The following is a 20,997-nucleotide window of genomic DNA, read 5'->3' as shown; positions in this document are numbered from 1 at the left end:
AAAATCCAGCAAAGACCAGCATAAGCTGGTAGCTGGTTTTAGCTGGTTTAAGGTGGCAGTAGCTAAGTCCAGCTAGACCAGCTTAAAAAGTGACCAAAACACAGCTAGACCAGCTTACTACACCAGCCATACCTGCTAAAACCAAGCTGGGAGACCTGCTAAAACCAAGTTTTGAGACCAGCTCACCAGCTTATGCTGGTCTTAGCTGGATTTTTCAGTAATGAATGGTATAACATGCTAAAACAAAATTGTCTATTTTGTAATGAACCCGACATATACAGGAGGATGTTAGAGAAACTGCTTCTTCCCTCTTCTGCCTCAGTGTTGTAAAGGAGCAACGTAAAATCAGACTTTTAGAGATAAAAGTGCTAAAATAAAAATATAAAATGTCGTAGAAAGGATTAAAATGTTACTTTCTAACACATGTTAAAAAATTGTTACAACATTAATTTTATATTTAATGTTTAAATAATGTTTTGGCAGATAGAACCTTATAATTCTTAGCGAAAAGTGTTGTTTTAGAAATTAGAAGGTTCTATCTGCATTTGACCCATTCCAAAAATTCACATTTAGAAATTTGAGAGGATTTTGATATTGTATATTTAGAATGCATTTAGGGTCCCTGTTATTTTCATGTTTGAAAGAAACTTCTTCCCCATGTAAGTTTTCCTATATGTAATGCAAAAACTTTGAAGCTCAATATCTCAAAACTGCTCAGAACGCTTATAGAACCTTATAATTCCAAGGGGACGATTTATATATTGATTCAATAGATTTATAGCATTTTGAAAAAAAACTTTTTATATAAATATTTGAAAATCTAATTATAAGATGCTAATTAAAGATGGAATGTGAAAGTTTGTAACACAAAATAATTGTTTTCATCTTTTCACTTTCTTGGTAATTTTTTTTTTTTTACCAAAATTAGTCAAAATGGATCTACTGCGTTTTAGAACCAAACTCTTTATATACACTATATATTATATACCACAGCTTGTTAACTGAACATTAACCGTTAACTGATACGATTTTAATATTATAATGTCATTTGAGTAAAAATACAGTTGATGGTTGTCTGGTAAAAAACAGTACATTTTATTTAATTTGAACGTGCAAACATCAGCAACAGATCAACAACAGAACCAGGATTCATACATGCATTATCAACATTTCAAAGAGCACGTGATCAGTCCAGAGGACTAATATCCAAAGAGGGAGGATTGTCTCATTTTCATCTACCATACTGGCCATTTCCAAAGCAGGACACATTTCAAAAAGTGTTGCTTTTGTGTCTTTCGCGGTTGTGCAAAAAGAGATGTTTATGGTTAGGGTCTAGGACAGACATGATCAGAGAAGGTCTGGCCACTATATTCGGACTTGTGCGAGATCGAGACGGGCCGCGTCATCATGCGCACACACAGGCATCTCTGTGCAGCTTCCAAACCATACTCAAGCACTGACACACATGCAGTATAAATGATTTCTCATAGAAATTATTACTTTACCAAACCTTCAAGGCAGTGCTGATTTGCGTCATTTACAGCCCATTCACAAATTAGGGATAGAAACGTGGTGAATGTCTGTAGGCACGTGTTGACATGCACAGTGCGTAACCTAATATTTTTTTCTTTTAACCGATCATATTAATCTGTCATGAATTCTTACCTTTGGTTAACAGTTAACTGGTCAATATAGACATCGCTAATGTACACGTTTGTGTACTGCTGGTCCCGCCCAGCTCTCCTTCAACTCTGCTGGTCCCGTCCCACCCAGCTTTTCTTTGTCAGACAACACATCCCCAGTACTTACAAGATTCCCACCCATGACCCTGAGCCGGCTCCGCCCTGGCCCTCAGGAACCCCTGCTTCCTCTGGGATCTCCATCTGCTTGGCTACACCCAGGTCTCCTCCTCTAGAGTCCATGTCACCATTTGCCGTCCCCAGGGTGTTGAGCACCAAAGTTCCACCTTGGCTCCTCCCTCCGGCAACTCCACCCTGGGTCCTTCCTCCATCAAATAACCCTCCTGGTTTTGTTGGCTGTCTCCTCATTGTCTGTCATCTGCCCACCATCCCACTACCTTGGTGTAGTTTAAGTTATGGCACGGGGCATGCCTAGGGTGAGGGGGAGTACTCTTCCATTCCAAGTCTGTTCCCCTGCCTGTCATTCCAAACTGGACTTCAATATCGCATCATTCTCTTCACTCCCTCACCTGAACTGTGTTTTGTAATTATCCTCACCTGTCATTCATTGTTAATCATCTTCCTTGTCTATTTATAACCTGCTGTTTGCAATAGTCTGATGTTGCTTTGTGTTAGTGTATATACTGTAGTCATTGTCTTTAGTTTATATAAATCTGTCATTTTATATATCCTCATCATCCTACACCAGCATTACTGTAACAGCATGGGTGTGGTGATCTCTGCTCGTTTCAGGTAATAAAGAAACAGGAGAAAGACAGTACCTTTCCTTCTCATACAGTTTACACAAAATGAGATTTTTTTTCGATTTCATTTACCATTTAAAGGGAAGCATTATATAGACATTTATCTTTTGTTTTTTCTGACAAGTATTTGTTAGGTTACAGTTAATTTTGTGACGTGTTTCTAAAATGGTTGGAGAAAGTCAGAGAAAGAACAGAACGCGAAATGTGTATTTTCTTAATTTTACGCAAAGCACAACATTTTGTTTTTATTGGGACTGGACATAAACTACACACTTTAACGTTTTAAATGATGTATAAGTCATATCTGTATATCCAAAATCAGCAGAGTAATTTGAGTCTCTTTTGCACTGAAAAGAAAAAGCGAGATGTTCCGATAACATGAACCGATGGGTTTTAATAGTTTTCGTGTTTTCTGTGTTTTCCCTTTTACACTTAAACCTGCTTTGTAACAACGCAACAGTGTAAAAAACACTATTAAATAAATTCATAAAAAATGAGAATTAATTAGGGATGCACCGATAGGATTTTTTGGGCCGATACCGATTTAAACAGACAACTTCTGGATATTAAACACTTGTATACAATACTATACGGTTGTCTATTAGCTAGTTTATTTCTGCATCAAATTATTTTTACTGAACATGGATTTGATCTAATTTACGTTCAACGAACCAACATAATAAGAGACGCACAAATTAAGCTAAAACAAATATTATAATACAGCATGACAACCTTCAAAGGTGGTTTTTGCTATTCAGCATTACTTTTATTAACAACATTAACTCATTTTTTACATATAATGGATTTCTTTATGCAGTTAATTAATAAACAATCAGTATCGGCCTTTCTCATGTTATTGCCGATATGCCGATGGTTTCAAATTCATCAAAAATCGGCTGATACATCGGTGCATCACTAGAATTAATTTAACTAGCCTAACTCATTTACAATCCGTGTATCATTTGTTCATTCATTTTTTCAATTAAAACCAAAAATGAAAAAACAAAAAAAACTACTTGTTCATTCAACATTTGTTTCCAAAACGAAAAAAAAAAACTGTAAACGACTTGTTTTTCCCAATTGCGTTTTTGTGCTCAAATCATAAATAGAAAAAAACGGTTAACCTATACAGGTCTTTGTTTTCTTAAATAAGTACAAATTTGACAACAATGCAATTGTGAATAATTATCTTTAAAAATTGACACTTTTTCTATCCATTAGGGATGTTCATATCAGTTAATTTTTCCGACCAATAACCGCAGCTTATGAACCGTTAACTTATAAGATTTTAATATTAAGTTGTCATTGAGTAAAAAAACAGTTGACGGTTGTCTGTGACCTAGCTAAAACAAAACATTTAATTTGATCGTGCAAACAGCAGCAACAGATCAACAACAGAACCAGGATTCATACATTATCAGATATTCACGCAACATTACCTTATCAAAAAGCACGCGATCAGTCCAGATGATTAATATCCAAAGAGGGCAGATTGTCTCCGTTTCATCTACCACAGTGGTCATTTCTAAAGCAGGACTCTTTTCAAAAAGTTTTGCTTTTGCGTCGTCCTTCTTCGTTTGTACGAAAAGAGAGATGTTTATGGACAGGGTCAGAGGCCATCAGCGAACGTCTGTCCGGATGTGCGCGAGACGGAGACTGACCGCGTCATCTTGCGCGGACACGCGCGTATCAGATAAGCTTCCAAACACGCACACAAATGATTTCTCATAGAAATGATTACTTTATCAGACCGTTAGGGCAGCAATAATTTGTGTCATTTACAGGACATTCACAAATTAAAGATAGAAAAGTGGAGAAATGTCTGTCGGCTCATGAGGACACGCACCACGCGTTAACAAATATATATATTTTTTTTAACTGATAATGTTAATCGGTCATAAATTCTTACCTTCGGTTAACGGTTAAACGGTCAATGTGAACATCCCTACTATCCATAGCCTATTTGCTTTTTTGAACATTTTAGTAGACTTTGTGTTTCAGATCATGAAAGCAGCGTGTTTCCGGTGATTTTTTTTTTTAGAAAGTTTATAGTTATGCAAACTCTTTCATGATGTCTATAAATCTATTCTCTAAATAATCAATTTTTTATTGGTAAACTGTCTGTGTGCCCTGAGCCTACACTGGGTTAGAGCTCTGCGTGGGGCGAAAGTATTATGATTTATATTTTAACATTGTAGATTCAGTAGCCTACTATCAGTAGCAGGTCCGGATTGGCCAGGGAGGACTGGGTGAATTTCCGGTGGGTTTTGTCATGCCACCGGATTGAAGGTTGCTGTCCCTATGCTGCCAGTACTTATCCAGCCCCACTTGCATACTTTGCGGGTGAGATAGGCTATGTCCCTGCCGCTTTATGCCCAAGTTGTGTCCCAAGTCACTTATTGGAAGAATTCTTGCATTAGGGTCCATAACATTTGGAAAACGCATGGAAAACACATGACCCGCTGTTTTCTTCTGCTTTTCAAAGCGCTCACCTGTGTACACAAGTTTTGTTTCAGACGCGTCATTTAAAATAAACTTGAGCGCGACTTGACACGAACGGATCTAAGATCTACAGATCACATTTTTAAAAAAATCTTAATCATGTAACAATAATATTAATCAATATAACATTGCAGGAATGCAAACCTCTAGAAAGGGTCACGCCAACCCATTGGGCATACATGGAAAAAAGAAAATAAAATTGCTTGTTATCTGTTTTTTCCATTTTTGTTTTGAGCACAAGAACAAAATTTGGAAAAACAAGTCGTTTACTGTTTTTTCGTTTTGGTTTTGGAAACAAATATTGAATAAACAAGTAGTTTTTTGTTTTTTCTTTCTTGGTTTCAATTGAAAAAATGAATGAACATTGATTATTTACATTTCAAATATTGTTAAAGACACGTAAACAGTCAGTAACAAAATAAAAACAAATGAACAGAACAAAAATGGTGTTGAGGGGTCTCATGCGGAGTTTAAAACCCGTGCGCAAATGACTGTGCAGTAATTGTTCATTCAGCTGTCCTGAGGTCACGCTGATCTGCATCATAGGATGTCCATGTCAGTTTCCTGTCAAGAAGAAACAATACAGAGTCAATGAAACACAAATCTCACATTTTAATACTGATCAGTGTTTCTCTGCTTCATTTAAACACGTTTCAACAGTTTGCTTGAATGGGCTTTGTGTTTAGCAGACACATGTTTTTGGTGATATTAAATGGAAAACTAATTTGAGTGGGTGAAAGATGTCCGATCCTATCTATGGGTTCTTTAAAAATGCTGTTTGAATGTTTCAGAGCAAGGCCTGGAGGAGATGAGGAAGTTATTACTGCTGCTATTGGGCTGTGCCGTACAGGTGAGAAATACATTTCTATGACCTCATGAGTAAACTCAGGAATATATCTGTGAAATGTAGATCACATGTTGACTTGTTATATGTGTTTGTGTGTGCGTTCAGTGTGAGAGGAAGGAGGATTACATTGACAGGATTCAGACTCTGGACTTTGACACACAGGCAGCCATCGCAGCTCACATTCAAGAGGTCTGAGTCACATGAGCTTCCACCAACATGTTGTGTTGAGATGTTGCATCTGCAGTTTTCACTTGGTGTATTATTTGTGTGTGTTTGTGTTTGTTAAAGGTGACCCATAACCTAGAGAACGTGTTAGATCTGCAGTCTTTGGAAGAAAGCGAGTCTGTCTCACAGGATAAAGACACTCTCCTTAGACACATGACCTTAAACCTCAAACGCCTTGTAGATGAGAGAGATCAGCAAGCTGAGGTACCGCACATCAACACAACACAGCCCATGTTCATTAGTTAATTCCTCCTAAAACATATGTCAAAACACAAAATTAACATTTAACATTTTATTTATGTTAGTTCTTAGTTAGAATTAGGGATGCTTAACAATTAATCGTGATTAATCGTTAGCAGAATAAAAGTTTTTGTTTACATCATATATGTGTGTGAACTGTGTATAATAACTTTGTATAAATAAATGAACACACATGCATGTATATGTTTTATAAATGTTTACATGTGTATATACATTTGTATATTTATGTATAATTTATATTATATATAAATATAAATACTTAGTATATACATTTTTTTTTTCTTAAAATTATACATGCATGTGTTCATATTTATATATATATATATATATATACATATATATTATACACAGTTTACACACAAATGTGATGTAAACAAAAACTTTTATTCTGCTAACAATTAATCGCGATTAATTGTTTAGCATCCCTAGTTAGAATACACTTTTAAAGTATGTTAATTGACATTTAGCGATATTTTTTTTTAAGTAAGTAAATTCATTACTACATTATTTATTACTACAGCATTCAAGTGATGTTTGTGTAATTGGTAAGGTTTAAATCTGCAGTAGTCATCTCTAAACACACTCCTTATATTTATGAATATCAGTCATGTGACCTTTTACATCATTCCAGTTGCCTGCCCCCATCTTGAGTACCTACCGGTTACCAGTAGGCTACTGACAAGCATTGGCTAGCTTGCTACGATTTACGGATTTCTTATCTTTTACTGTCTATGATTTTTATGGATACGGGAAATGGCTACGAAAGACAAAATTTCGCACCTCGACTGTCATGAAAAGAAACACTACTTTAAAAAAAATCTTGGTTAGGGTGTGATGATTACTCGATCCCCGATGTGTTTTTTTGCCGCTGTCCGCTGCTACCGAACTACAACCCCAAAACAGAAAAAGTTGGGACACTGTAGAAATTGTGAGTAAAAAAGGAATGGAATAATTTACAAATCTCAAACTTTTATTTTATTCACAGTAGAATATAAATAACATATCAAATGTTGAAAGTGAGATATTTTGAAATGTCATGCCAAATATTGTCTCATTTTGGATTTCATGAGAGCTACACATTCAAAAAAAAGTTGGGACAGGTAGCAATAAGAGGCCAGAAAATTTAAATGTACAAATAAGGAACAGTTGAAAGACCAATTTGCAACTTATTAGGTCAATTGACAACATGATTGGGTATAAAAAAGCCTCTCAGATTGGCAGTGTCTCTCAGAGGTCAAGATGGGCAGAGAATCACCAATTCTCCCAATGCTGCGGCGAAAAATAGTTTTCTGAGTTTCTCAGAGAAAAATTGCAAAGAGATTGAAGTTATCATCATCTACAGTGCATAATATCATCCAAAGATTGAGAGAATCTGAAACAATCTCTGTGCGTAAGGGTCAAGGCTGGAAAACCATACCGGATGCCTGTGATCTTCGGGCTCTTAGACGGCACTGCATCACATACAGGAATGCTACTGTAATGGAAATCACAACATGGGCTCTGGAATACTTCCAGAAAACATTGTCAGTAAACACAATCCACCGTGTCATTCGCTGTTGCCAGCTAAAACTCTATAGGTCAAAAAAGAAGCCATATCTAAACATGATCCAGAAGCGCAGGTGTTTTCTCTGAGCCAAGGCTCATTTAAAATGGACTTTGGCAAAGTGGAAAACTGTTCTGTGGTCCAACGAATAAAAATTTGAAGTTCTTTTTGAAAAACTGGGATGCCATTTCATCCGGACTAAAGAGGACAATGACAACCCAAGTTGTTATTAGCGCTCTTTTCAGAAGCCTGCATCTCTGATGGTTTGGGGTTGCATGAGTGCGTGTGGCATGGTCAGCTTACACATCTGGAAAGGCACCATCAATGCTGAAAGGTTTATACAAGTTCTAGATACATATGATCCCATTCAGACGTCGTCTCTTTCAGGGAAGACCTTGCATTTTCCAACATGACAATGCCAGACCACATAGTGCATCAATTACAACATCAAGACTGCATAGAAGAAGGATCTGAGTACTGAAATGGCAAGCCTGCAGTCCAGATCTTTCACCCAAAGAAAAGATTTGGTGCATCTTAAAGCGAAAGATGCGACAAAGAAGACCTAAGACAGTTGAGCAACTAGAAGTCTGTATTAGACAAGAATAGGACAACATTCCCATTCCTAAACATTGGTCCTCCTCCAGCTGTTCCTTCATATGCACATTTAACTTTTCTGGCCTCTTATTGCTACCTGTCCCAACTTTTTTTTGAATGTGTAGCTCTCATGAAATCCAAAATGAGACAATATTTGGCATGACATTTCAAAATATCTTACTTTCAACATTTGATATGTTATCTATATTCTACTGTGAATAAAATATAAGTTTATGAGATTTGTAAATTATTCCATTCCTTTTTTACTCACAATTTCTACTGTGTCCCAACTTTTTCTGTTTTGGGGTTGTACAACATGAAACTTTTCTCGAAGTATCACCTGGATCTCTACACATTGACGTGAACATTGAGAACATTGTTTGTGTACACAGTTTACTAAAAAGAAAGGTTTTGAACAACTGACTTTGGCTGTTATGGTGTCCGCTCGTCATCTCTGCCAGACGTAAATAATCGATTTCTGAATGCGAATGATCTTGACTGGAAAGATGGCGGCGAGCGTACGCCAAAACAACCAAAGTCAGTTGTTCAAAACTTTCTTTTTAGTAAACTCTGTGTACACAAACAATGTTCTCAATGCTCGAGTTCACGTGTAGAGACACAGGTGATAATTCGTGCAAAGTATCATGTTGTGTCAAACCTTCTTAGTGTTGTAAAAATAGCGATTTTGATACTCACAACATATTGAAGGCATAGCTTCTAGTTCTTTTGGGACCACTTCAGTTACTTAAAATAGCGGAAGACAAGTCTGAGATGTGAGTGACGTCAGCTGATATTCATGAATAGAGCACAATGTTTTCAAAGCAATATATGTACCTCCACAGTTACAGACCTCCCATGTTATTACATTTTAAAGGGTTCTATTAAAATTTTGTATTATGTTTTGGCAGGGCTGGACATTAATCTCACATTTTTATCAGTTTTAAATGTACCTAAATTTAACACTTTTCAAGTTTTATATATGACTTTCCCTTTAGAAGACCTTGTTCTTTCTCCATTTCTGTTTGCTGCTGCATCATTTGTGACCTGTGCTGGCAAATTGAGTTTAGAAGAGCAAATTTTCAAAAATTAGTTATTTATATTTTAACATTCTCTATTATAAAACTTCAAAACAATGCATGATTTGTTGGAATCTGACAAAACTAGACAGAACTACACCTGTTTACGCAAAGCAAAAACAATATCAATATAATGTATATATGTTTTTCTTTTATTGTTTAATTTTGACATTGAGACAGACTGCTTTAAGATACTGCAGGCTAATGCATGGGTTTAATATAATGTTACACAACAGAAACTTTTCCTCAACAGTTAACCAAACATTCACTTCAGATATAACAGATTATAGGTCATACCTGCATGAATTCTTGTCATAACAAATATTTTTAAAACTGTAATTTTGGGTAGAAAACGTAAAAATAAAGATCATTTTAGATGTTTAATTAGAGCATTGGATTCCCTAGATCAGTGGTTCCCAAACTTTTTCAGCGTGTGGCTCCCCTTGTGTACGGTGCATTCCTTCGTGGCCCCCCAAAAGAAAGTTTGTGACAAAAAACTGTTCTAAAACTAAACATTTTAATAAAAAAAAACATTAAATTATACAAAAAGTAGTGCTTTGTTAGTAGCCTTATTTTTTAGGTTTAATTACACAGAATTCATGATAAATTAATGTATTTCATAAAATGTCATAAAACTGGGGCCCCCCTGGCACCATCTCGCCCCGGCCCCCAGTTTGAAAACCACTGCCCTAGATGAGAGCTTAATATTTTTTTATGAACAGAAATTTTTTATCAAACAGAAATTGCTTGTTGCGTTAATCCCGCATAAATAAAATTAGTGGCGTTAAAATGAATTTGCGTTAACGCGTTATTAAAACCTTAATTTTGACAGCCCTAGTAAAAATATGCTGAAATTGTATAAATTAGGTGGTGTAAAAGAAAAATATCCAGAGTAGACATGCACTGAGGTATACAGAGGTGTTTTTTTTTAAACCTGTGGGTTCAACAGTTATGTCTGTACGTTTGTGCAGCTGCCACCCGTATAGCACTGGGGCAGAAGCTGTCCTTGAGTCTATTAGTCTGTGATGTGATGGATCTGAATCATTTGCCAGAAGGCAGCAATTTAAATAAGTTATGATGATCCTGTGTAATGTTTGTGCCCAGGAATATGAAGACTGGAACGGGCTGTGCATTTAATCAGATTCTAGTCATTGTGAAGTCACAATGAGCTGAAGTCCTTTATCAGCCGCTTGTTGTTGTGCTTAAAAGCGATTTTTGTTAAAGACATTAATATCTCCCTTTGCAGTGAACATTGTAACTTTGCAGATATTTTTATACTCAAACAGCAACACACTAACCTAAGTTGAAAAAAATGAAATCTCATATTAGAACCCCTTTAAAGCACAACATGAGGTATAAACCTTTCACATGCTGGTGATGACTGTGATGCTCAGATTCTGTTTGCCATTTGTGAGTAACTGATGTTTGTGATATGTTGTCAGACCATCATATCTCTGACTCTGGAGAGAGACTCCGGGCTAATTTCTTCAGCGGTCCATGCCGGACCGTCGCCCGGCGAATCCCCCAGCATTCGACGCACCGAGAGCGTGCAGCACCTGTCTGTAGAGCTCGCCGACGCCAAAGCCAAGATCAGACGCCTGCGACAGGAGCTGTAAGTTTTGCTTTTATTATTCCCCATATATATATACTCATGGTTCAGTTTTTTTCTCCAGTGCAGATAACTGCTAATATAACAGAACTTTGTGGTTATCAGCCCTGCGCTTCCTCTAAAGTCTGATTAATGCGGATAAGTGCTTTTACTGTGGCATGAATAATTCAGCTTCCCTGTACAATGTATTGTGTCCAGACATGAATGTAGAGGAAGTAACTGTTGGAGGAAGTCATTTAAATGAGGGGAAGTATATTACTGGAGTTCACATTTCAATGCTCCAGCCGGCAACAATGGCTGATGTTTACAACCTAATGGATTCCAGTTTAATGAGTAAGGTCAATGGTGGGTTGGGTTGAGTTCACATGTGACATTAAATAAAAAAAATTTGCAGTAAAATACAAAAATTAAATGGCAGCATTTTTTTGACCATTTAAATCTCCCAATTGGGGATTAATATAGACTGGTTACCTCATACAAATTTTGATTGATTAATACCATCAGGTGAACGGATAAAAAAGTAAAACAGTACTTTAAAAAAGTAGAAAGAAAAATATGCTATATTCCTTTGGGCATTATTTACATGTTGATTGTTATGGTTCGTTATAGTTGTGCGTAGGTCCTACTGCGTAGCTGTGACGACGTAGGTTCCACGTTGGTTTTCAGTTATACTTGTGCGTCGTTGTCCGCGTTGACGTGCAAACACACGCGCAGACCACTATTAGGCAGTATCCACGCGTGTAACCACAGTAGCAGCACAACCATCAAAGAAGCAGCAGCTTGGCAAGTTAACCCACAAACAAAGAAGAAACAGCAACTTTTGTTGCAGTTTATCACTCCGTCGCAAACGGAAATACCTATGATGCAGTTTTTTTACCTGACGGGAGGGGTTCTGGTGGACCAATCACAGCGCTTGTGGTACACGTAGAACTGACGCGCTGTTAAAAATTTGGCGAGGTGCACGTCAGGCTATGCACAGGCTATGGATAGCTACGGCGTAGAACTTGCGCACGACTATAAATCGGGCTTGAATTCTAAATTAAGATGAAAATGTTTTGGTCTAAATGCAAGTTTAAGTTCAAGTAAGCTTTACGAGCTATATCCACTATGTGGACACATACAGTACCAAAGAAACAAATTATTGTACCTTACAGGAACACATTTAAAATAAATAAAAAAAATTTATATTTATTTATTACATAGTTTTTATATTAGCTTGGCTTCTTTTATGTATGATAACATTTTAAATAATGATAAAACATCATTCAATAAAATACAATAAAATCAACAGAATAGGCTATAACAAAAAAGTAGCCCATTAGATTGTTTTATTCATTGTGGTAGCCCTTGCTCACCAAACGGTTTGAGACCTCTGCTTTACAGTATACCTTACATAAATACTTTACATAACTAGAAGTGTAACTAAATTCTAACCTTAACCTAAATTCTGACTACAAACTAAATCTGACTGTAAACTACATAACATCATTTTACCTGTCAGAAACCTGCTGAAAAAACAAGCCTTTTCCTGGCTCAAAATAAGCAATGGGGCAAATATACATGAGCACAATTCCAAAAAAGCGCAGATGGAAGTGGTAATATCTGCCGGTTATTTACCAAAAAAGTGCAATTCGCTTGAATTCAGCATCACGGACTGGTATTGTGTGAATTCTTCTAGTGACTCCTATTTTATTCACTTTACCAAATAAAAATCTGGCTTGGCAAACAATATTTTTGAATAATATATTCGTCTGGCATTCCAAATAAACGGTTACATGTTAAAAAGTCCTCTGCCTTACCACGCACTCTCTGATGTGATGCATCTTTTTTTTTTTTTTTAGCAACAATTGCAGCCATTTCAAGCGCAAAATGATTTAAGACATACTTAAAAGGGTGCAAATACCATCATGACACAAGCACAAACATTAGTAAATGGCATTGCGTGAATCATTTATCAAATAATCTCTTCCCATAAATTTTTCTAGGAAACTCCTAGAAATGCATGTGCATTAAGGTTAGTCGCAAAAATAACCAGACCACACCTTTTCAGCACAAATTATCCACTACACGTCTTTAGTAAATCACGACAGTTGTTATTTAACGGCATTAAAGGCAGGATAGGCAGGAATTATCAAAAAACTTTTTTACAAATTTGTTTAAACTGTATTTATATACCAATACATAATTAAAATGTAAGTACTCTGAAAAAGAGACTATAAAACTCGAGTGTCTGTAAACCTCTCACGACTATTTTAAACACAGCTCATTTTTCCATTCGGGACGAAACAAATGATTGGCTTGCGCGACTATCACTCTCTCTCGCAACCATGGCACACCCCTGTTGCTATGGGATCTGCCCACACATGCGCACACCCGATTGATTTGAACGTGCACGAGGCACTCTAGGAAGACCAAAAGTATGGCCGAGAAAGTGCATTCAAAACTCACAGTACCTGCATATCCAGTCAGCGAAGGCAAACAAGGCAAACGGAATAAACGAAGCAATCAAACGAGAGTAAATATCGCGTGGCTTTTTCTCGAGTTGACGATGCGGTAGTGGTATTGTCTCCAGAGTGTAGTCCTCATCAGAGTCAACAATGCTTTCATCACGGAAACTCTTCCATGCAAAAAAAACTCTAAAAAAAAAAAAAAAACTGGGGCAGTTGTAGCCTAGTGGTTAGAGTGCCGGGCTTGTAACCCGAGCGTTGCTGGTTCGAGGCTCACGACTGGCGGGTTGCGACTGTGGTGCCCTTGAGCAAGGCACCTTAACCCTAATTGCTCCCCGGGTGCTGTAGGGATAGCTGCCCACTGCTCCAGGTGTTTGTGTGTTCACGACTTGCAGTGCGTGTGTTCATAATTCACTGGATGGGTTAAATGCAGAGGTCACATTCCAAGTATGGGTTACCATACATTGGCAAATACTCACTTCACTTCAAAACACTGACTTAATAGTGAGTACTAAAAGCCATCCTATTTGTTTATATTCATAGTGATAAAGTTAGGTGTATTATTACATGTGATTGTGACATGATGTTACTACATGCGCCACGCTCCCAGCAGAGCCGGTCAGCGTCGCGCGTTCATGTATTTTGGGGGTGTGGCTTTAGGAGAAACCCAGAAGGGAGGGGGTGGAGTGAATGGAAAATTAGCTGTGTTTAAAACAGTGGTGAGAGGTTTACAGACACTCGATTTTTATACTCTCTTTTTCAGAGTACTTACATTTTACTTATATATTTGGTATATAAAGACAGTTTAAACAAATTTGTACAAACCGGTAACTCTTTTTAAAATTTGTAAAGTTTTTTTAGATAATTCCTGCCCATCCTGCCTTTTGATTTGGTTTGCGCTAGCACAAGCTGATAGTAAATCTGTCCCATAATGTCTACTTGGTTTAAGCTGAAAAAAACATAAATAATTATTTTAATGACATCTATCATTTAAAAGAAATATATCAGTGCAAGGAAGAATCACATAGGGGGCCCTATCTTGCACCCAGCGCAATTGACTTTGTCAGTGACGCATGTATCATTCGTATTTTGCACCGGCGCACAGCGGGTTTTTCCCTCCACAGACGCACGTCCGCAAACTAGGGAATGAACTTGCGCTCCCTGGACGGTGCAGCGCAAAAAAGGAGGCGTGTTCCGGCGCAAACCATCCCTGATGCTATTTTGCAGTTTCAAAAAACAGTTGCCCCACTGACCAAAAAAAACTAGTCTAAAGTCAGTGGCGCGTTGCGCGTGCTTCATTATGCTATTTTAAGGGCGCATGCTTGACCATAATGTATAGCGTGCACAACGGGCACCAATTTGCTTATCTAATCTACACAGATACAACAGTTATTTTTGCAAATCATAAATTGTTACACTCAAAAATATTAACACACGAGATAAGGGGAATCATAGTGGTGAGCATTGTGGTGATAGTTTTTATTTATTGTGTGGCTGCGTTAAAAAATTATCATGCAAATAACGATTAAAATATTTTCATAATTTTGTTGTTTGGCTGTATTACGTTTATTTTATGTAAATAATAATTAAAATGTTTTCATAAGAAACCTTAATGTATATGAACTTGATCTGTAAGTGTTCTTTGGGGTTGGACCTTGCTTGCGTTTCTTGGGTCCGATTTCAAAGCCCCCAAACCCTTTCAGCGGTGAGGGTGGACGCAGCGATGTCCTCTGCTGGCGTCTGTGCAGAGGCAGATCCGCCCGATTTATGCTGGCAAGCTTAGGATTCCCCCGTCTCCTGACATCATTGTAGCGCTTGGCGCAACGATGGGGATGCCAGCTGATGAGACAATTGTGGCTATTTCCTGTCACGCCTGTTTAACCTATGCTGATTTGGGCGGGTTTCTTCAATCCCCATACAAAACAACTTCTCTGTCTTTGACTGCTCTTACAAGAACGTCGGTCTCCTCGGCTGTAAACCGCTCCTGGCGTGCGCCTGGTAAATCCGTCATAATAATAGCAACCCGCCATGGAACTTGCGCCCTTGCGTTTAAAGGGAATGTTGGATAGCGTTCTGATTGGTTTATTTGACGTTACGCCCAAACCACACCCATGAATAATGAACCTACTTCGGAGCAACCCCTTGTTGATTTGCGCCTGGCGCAAAAGTTATTTATCCCGCCGGGAAAATAGCAACCGCGCCCAAGATCCGCGTGCATCATTTCCTCAGTTGCCGCTGAGACAGGAGAAATACAGATTTTAGTGTTGCACTTCCTCCTTTTAATGATGTAAAAATCATCATTTTGCATCAATGAAAGAAGGAAGTCCAATATCTTTGTTGAGGGAGTGAGACTACAAACACCCCTTTTCTCAGTCAAATAGGCACCAAATTCTAAATGTATGTTACATTTCGAATACAAATATGTCAAACCTTCAATAAAGATTAATGTTTTTACGGTTGAAATGCTCCTTTAAATAATATTTCCTCTCTTATCATAACTATTTAGTCTAACTATAGCTAAATTAAATTAATCTAGCAACTCTGGCTTTTATTATTGCTTAATTTGAATGTATTATCTCATGCCAGTCAAATCTAAATGCTTTTGAACTAAGCATTAACTTGTAACATGTCAACAATTTCTCATTAATTTGCATTATGTGCGCTAATTCTTACTAATAAGTCTAAAGCTCTTTTACATCTTCAGTTATGCGCTTCACTCACTAATCTCTGATTAATTTACTGAGCTCTGATTGATTGCTTGGTGACTGAATTGTTTCAATTGTTTATTAAAAGGGGATCAAATTTCTGGTCATTACTGGTCACATTAAGTGTTTTGTGAGAGCACAAATGCAATTGCAAACTCTTGTGTCAATCAGACCCGGATGCTCACCAAGTTCTAGTGTGAATTCCCCATTACAGTTGAATTAAAACTTATAAACGGAAATCAACTTGTTACCAGCCCTGATATTTGACTAATTTAAGTGCATATCTGTTAAACTGTGGGCTGATGGTATGTTTGTGAACGTGTGTTTCAGAGAAGAAAAAACTGAACAACTGCTGGACTGCAGACAAGAGCTGGAAAACATGGAGACCGAATCAAAGAGACTCCAACAGGAAGTGAGATGCCACCACACAAGCACTAGAAAACTTTAATCTCAACTAAATCTCACTCACTTAATGTGTCATGATTACTGTAATTCCCTTAACTACTTACATGTTACCGTGTTAAATAGCCAACAATAGCTTAGCCAATCATTGCACTTGTATTTATAGATGTGGCTGTATCTCTGAGAAGTTAAATCAACAACAGAAGGCAGGGAACGTAAAGGAACAGTTCAAGAGAAATCATTTTGATCTTGTATGACTGACTGACTTCAGTGGTTCAAAAAGGGTTGTTTAGCTAAAAATAGTTTAGCATAGATGAGGGCCATCAGGCTTTTAAACTCTCACGCTGTATTGCAGGTCTACTTAAGTCAACGATGGCGTAATGTGATGTAAACGTTTTCATCACAGCAGCACTCCCATCTCTCTTGCACAGCTGCATTTTTAAACTGGCATGTATCAGGATTAGCTGCTGAATGTGACGTGATGATAGTAAATAATGAGAGAATCTCATAAAAGGTTAATTTCTGCTGTCAAATGTTTATTTGCATGTGTTGTCAGAACCTTCAGCTGCTGTCTGACGCACGCTCTCTTCGCGCATATCGCGACGAGCTGGACGTGCTCCGAGAAAAAGCCATCAAAGTAGATAAACTCGAGAGTGAAGTGATGCGCTACAAAGAGAAACTCCATGACATTGAGTTCTACAGGGCCAGAGTGGAGGTGAGATCATGTGACCATGTACTCACAAAGTCATTCTGGGGTAAGTTTTGACAGGTTATTGATTATATGCATTGACGTAGGAGCTGAAAGAGGACAATCATGTCTTGCTGGAGACCAAAAGCATGCTGGAGGATCAGCTGGAGTCATCCAGAGCTCGCTCTGATAAACTTCATGAGCTAGAGAAAGAAAATTTGCAGCTGAAGAACAAGATTCATGACATGGAAATGGTGAGTGAACATCTCCAATAATATAAGCAATACTCAAGCTACGGTATTGTGCTAAAGTCTTATGCTGCATTTACACAACCGCGTTTCAGGCGTCCAAATCGCGTCTGCCGCGCCTAGTTTGCCGCTTGAACAGTTTGAATGCATTCGCGCATCTAGAACGAAGTAGACGCGCGGAAAAAGCAAGCATTTGACACGCGTCAAAGGCCAAATCCGCTTCTTGTGGGACGGGCAAGTGCTATGCGGTTGTCTGTTTGCAGGATGGGTGATGTTGATTGTGCATTTATCGAGAGAGTTACCGGTTTGTATTTAGTCACCTTACTATAGGGGGAAAATAAATGGTGCGGGTTGATAAATGTGACGTGACTCAAAAGTGAAATGTGTATTTACAGCTTACCAGGTTGCCCAATGTCCTCACTGACACTCTTCCAAGTGAGATCCTTTTTATTCCCGTCTCCTCTTTAGAAATAAGAACTTGTGTCGTATAGCTCTGGGTTACTGCTCACGGACAATATCAAGCCTTCATGCTGAATGAGTGACTCCGGACGGGGCTGCCGCCACAGCAACAAGCAGGCTCCTGATTGGTTAACGCGCGGCGAAAATCCGCCAAAGTTAGAATTTTTCAACTCTGGGTCAGCCGCAGATTCGCGTCAAACGCAAAATGCACAAAAAGCACCATTCACGCGTACCACGCCATACGCTCATTTCGCGCCATTCACGCAAACTAGACGCGCGAATGAGGCGGAAACGCATCTTCCACGCTGCGCTAAACGCCTCATCCGCGCCACGTGACCTTCAGATGCGCGGCAATGCGTCTTCACATTGACTTGACATTGAAATCACTCGTGCTTGCCGCCTCTACCGCGGTTTGTGTAAACGCAGCATTGGGTTGTTTTAACAGTTTTAATGGCTGCCATATTTATTTTATGGTCTCTTTTATTAAGGCACAAACAAAAATACAGGAAGTGTTAAAGCGTCCCCAATTTTCAGAACAAAATGTCTTGGCAAGAGTCAGTATTTAATGTGACCTGAGTCTCAGGTCCTGATATCTATGCTTTGCTCTGCACTTTTTTCAAAAACATTCTGAGCACTGTGTCCTGCGTCTGTACACGCTGTGAATTATTCTGTGTGAGTTGAGACTGCTGATTGTGCGTGTGTTTTAGTGTCAGTTTTACAAACTTATGTAAATTGTTTCCATGGTCATACTGGTGGAATAGATTTGCCAGTTTAAACCTATAAGCAATTTTATTTTATTTGTTCCGTTATCATATGAGCACACATACCTAAAGCATGTGCACAGAAACTGCCGGTCATGCACCTCATAAGTAACGTTCTCTTTTTCCTCTTTTTTTTCTTATTATGCTTTAACTGGGTGTGCCTCATACATCCTGACAAGTGAAGCTGCTTAAACTCATCCTTTTAGGTAGAACTTCTGCTGTTCTTTTGGGTCACGAGGACTGGAATTGATTGATCATTTTGATTGATCTGTGCCCGCGTTTGTTTATGCTCAGGTCTAATGTAACCTACCGTAACTCTTTATAAGACTTTGATTACAATTGTCATTAGCATCATAAATCCTCAAGTCTTTTATATTTTTTTCTGTGGGGTACTATGCAATAGAAAAGCCATTATTCTACTCTTGTAAACAGGGCCTTGAAATCTCTCCTTTAAAACTTAAATTATGAAGGTCTTAAATTTACCTTCATAACACCTGCAGAAACCCTTTTCATAGGACCACCTCCAAATGCATGAGTAAGGTTTGTGCTTTTGACTGCTTACTTTATAAAAAAAAAAAAAACTGTATTATTTTAATATGACAAAAATAATTAAATGTCAATATGTCAATGCTTCTCTAGGTACTGACAAATAAAACTGTGTTTTAGGAGCGAGACATAGACAGAAAGCGCATGGAGGAGCTGTTAGAGGAAAATCTGACTCTAGAGGTGGCTCAGAAACAGAGTATGGATGAATCTCTGCATCTGGGCTGGGAGATCGAACAGCTCTCTAAAACCACACCTGACCTCACTGAAGGTACCCTGATGCAAAATCACATCTGACCTCACGGTACCCTGACCCAAAACCACACCTGACCTTACTAAAGGTACCCTGACCCAAAACCACATCTGACCTCGCTGATGGTACACTGACCCAAAACCACATCTGACCTCCTCTATGAAGGTACCCTGACTCAAAACCACATCTGACCTCACTGAAGGTACAATGACCCAAAAACCACATCTGACCTCACTGAAAGGTACCCTGACCCAAAACCACATCTGACCTCATCACTGAAGGTATCCTGACCCAAAACCACATCTGACCTCCTCACTGAAGGTACCCTAACCCAAAACCACATCTGACCTCCTCACTGAAGGGTACACTGACTCAAAACCACACCTGACCTCACTGAAAGGTAACCTGACCCAAAACCACATCTGACCTCCTCACTGAAGGTACCCTGACCCAAAACCACATCTGACCTCACTGAAGGTACACTGACCCAAAACCACATCTGACCTCACTGAAGGTACACCGACTCAAAACCACACCTGACCTCACTGAAGGTACCCTGACGCAAAACCACATCTGACCTCACTGAAGGTACACTGACCCAAAACCACACCTGACCTCACTGAAGGTACCCTGACCCAAAACTACATCTGACCTCACTGAAGGTACACTGACCCAAAACCACATCTGACCTCCTCACTGAAGGTACCCTGACCCAAAACTACATCTGACCTCACTGAAGGTACACTGACTCAAAACCACATCTGACCTCACTGAAGGTACACTGACCCAAAACTACATCTGACCTCACTGAAGGTACACTGACCCAAAACCACATCTGACCTCCTCACTGAAGGTACCCTGACCCAAAACCACATCTGACCTCACTGAAGGTACACTGACCCAAAACCACATCTGACCTCACTGAAGGTACACCGACTCAAAACCACACCTGACCTCACTGAAGGTACCCTGACGCAAAACCACATCTGACCTCACTGAAGGTACACTGACCCAAAACCACACCTGACCTCACTGAAGGTACCCTGACCCAAAACTACATCTGACCTCACTGAAGGTACACTGACCCAAAACCACATCTGACCTCCTCACTGAAGGTACCCTGACCCAAAACTACATCTGACCTCACTGAAGGTACACTGACTCAAAACCACATCTGACCTCACTGAAGGTACACTGACCCAAAACTACATCTGACCTCACTGAAGGTACACTGACCCAAAACCACATCTGACCTCCTCACTGAAGGTACCCTGACCCAAAACTACATCTGACCTCACTGAAGGTACACTGACTCAAAACCACATCTGACCTCACTGAAGGTACCCTGACCCAAAACCACATCTGACCTCACTGAAGGTACACTGACCCAA

At 38.8% G+C, this 20,997-nt stretch overlaps 1 protein-coding gene across 5 annotated transcripts in view; it reads left to right on the top strand.

Annotated features, from left to right (window-relative positions):
- Positions 1-20,997, top strand: part of ccdc88ab (coiled-coil domain containing 88Ab) — an 81,175-nt gene that overhangs the window by 20,597 nt on the left and 39,581 nt on the right. For all 5 annotated transcript variants that reach the window (XR_010526779.2, XM_065250801.2, XM_065250783.2 and 2 more), the window contains exons 5-12: positions 5,737-5,795; positions 5,898-5,981; positions 6,081-6,221; positions 10,934-11,103; positions 16,583-16,664; positions 17,211-17,369; positions 17,450-17,596; positions 19,477-19,624. Coding sequence is in view for 4 of the 5 variants with exons in the window: in XM_065250801.2 (XP_065106873.1) it covers positions 5,737-5,795; positions 5,898-5,981; positions 6,081-6,221; positions 10,934-11,103; positions 16,583-16,664; positions 17,211-17,369; positions 17,450-17,596; positions 19,477-19,624 (990 nt within the window). In the remaining variant the exon portion in view is untranslated. The remainder of the gene's footprint in view (positions 1-5,736; positions 5,796-5,897; positions 5,982-6,080; positions 6,222-10,933; positions 11,104-16,582; positions 16,665-17,210; positions 17,370-17,449; positions 17,597-19,476; positions 19,625-20,997) is intronic.

The sequence above is a fragment of the Paramisgurnus dabryanus genome, chromosome 20 (genome assembly GCF_030506205.2).
Source record: "Paramisgurnus dabryanus chromosome 20, PD_genome_1.1, whole genome shotgun sequence".
Taxonomy (NCBI): Eukaryota; Metazoa; Chordata; class Actinopteri; order Cypriniformes; family Cobitidae; genus Paramisgurnus; species Paramisgurnus dabryanus.
Note: the sequence above shows the minus strand (reverse complement) of the source record. Positions and strands in the feature narration are given on the sequence as shown.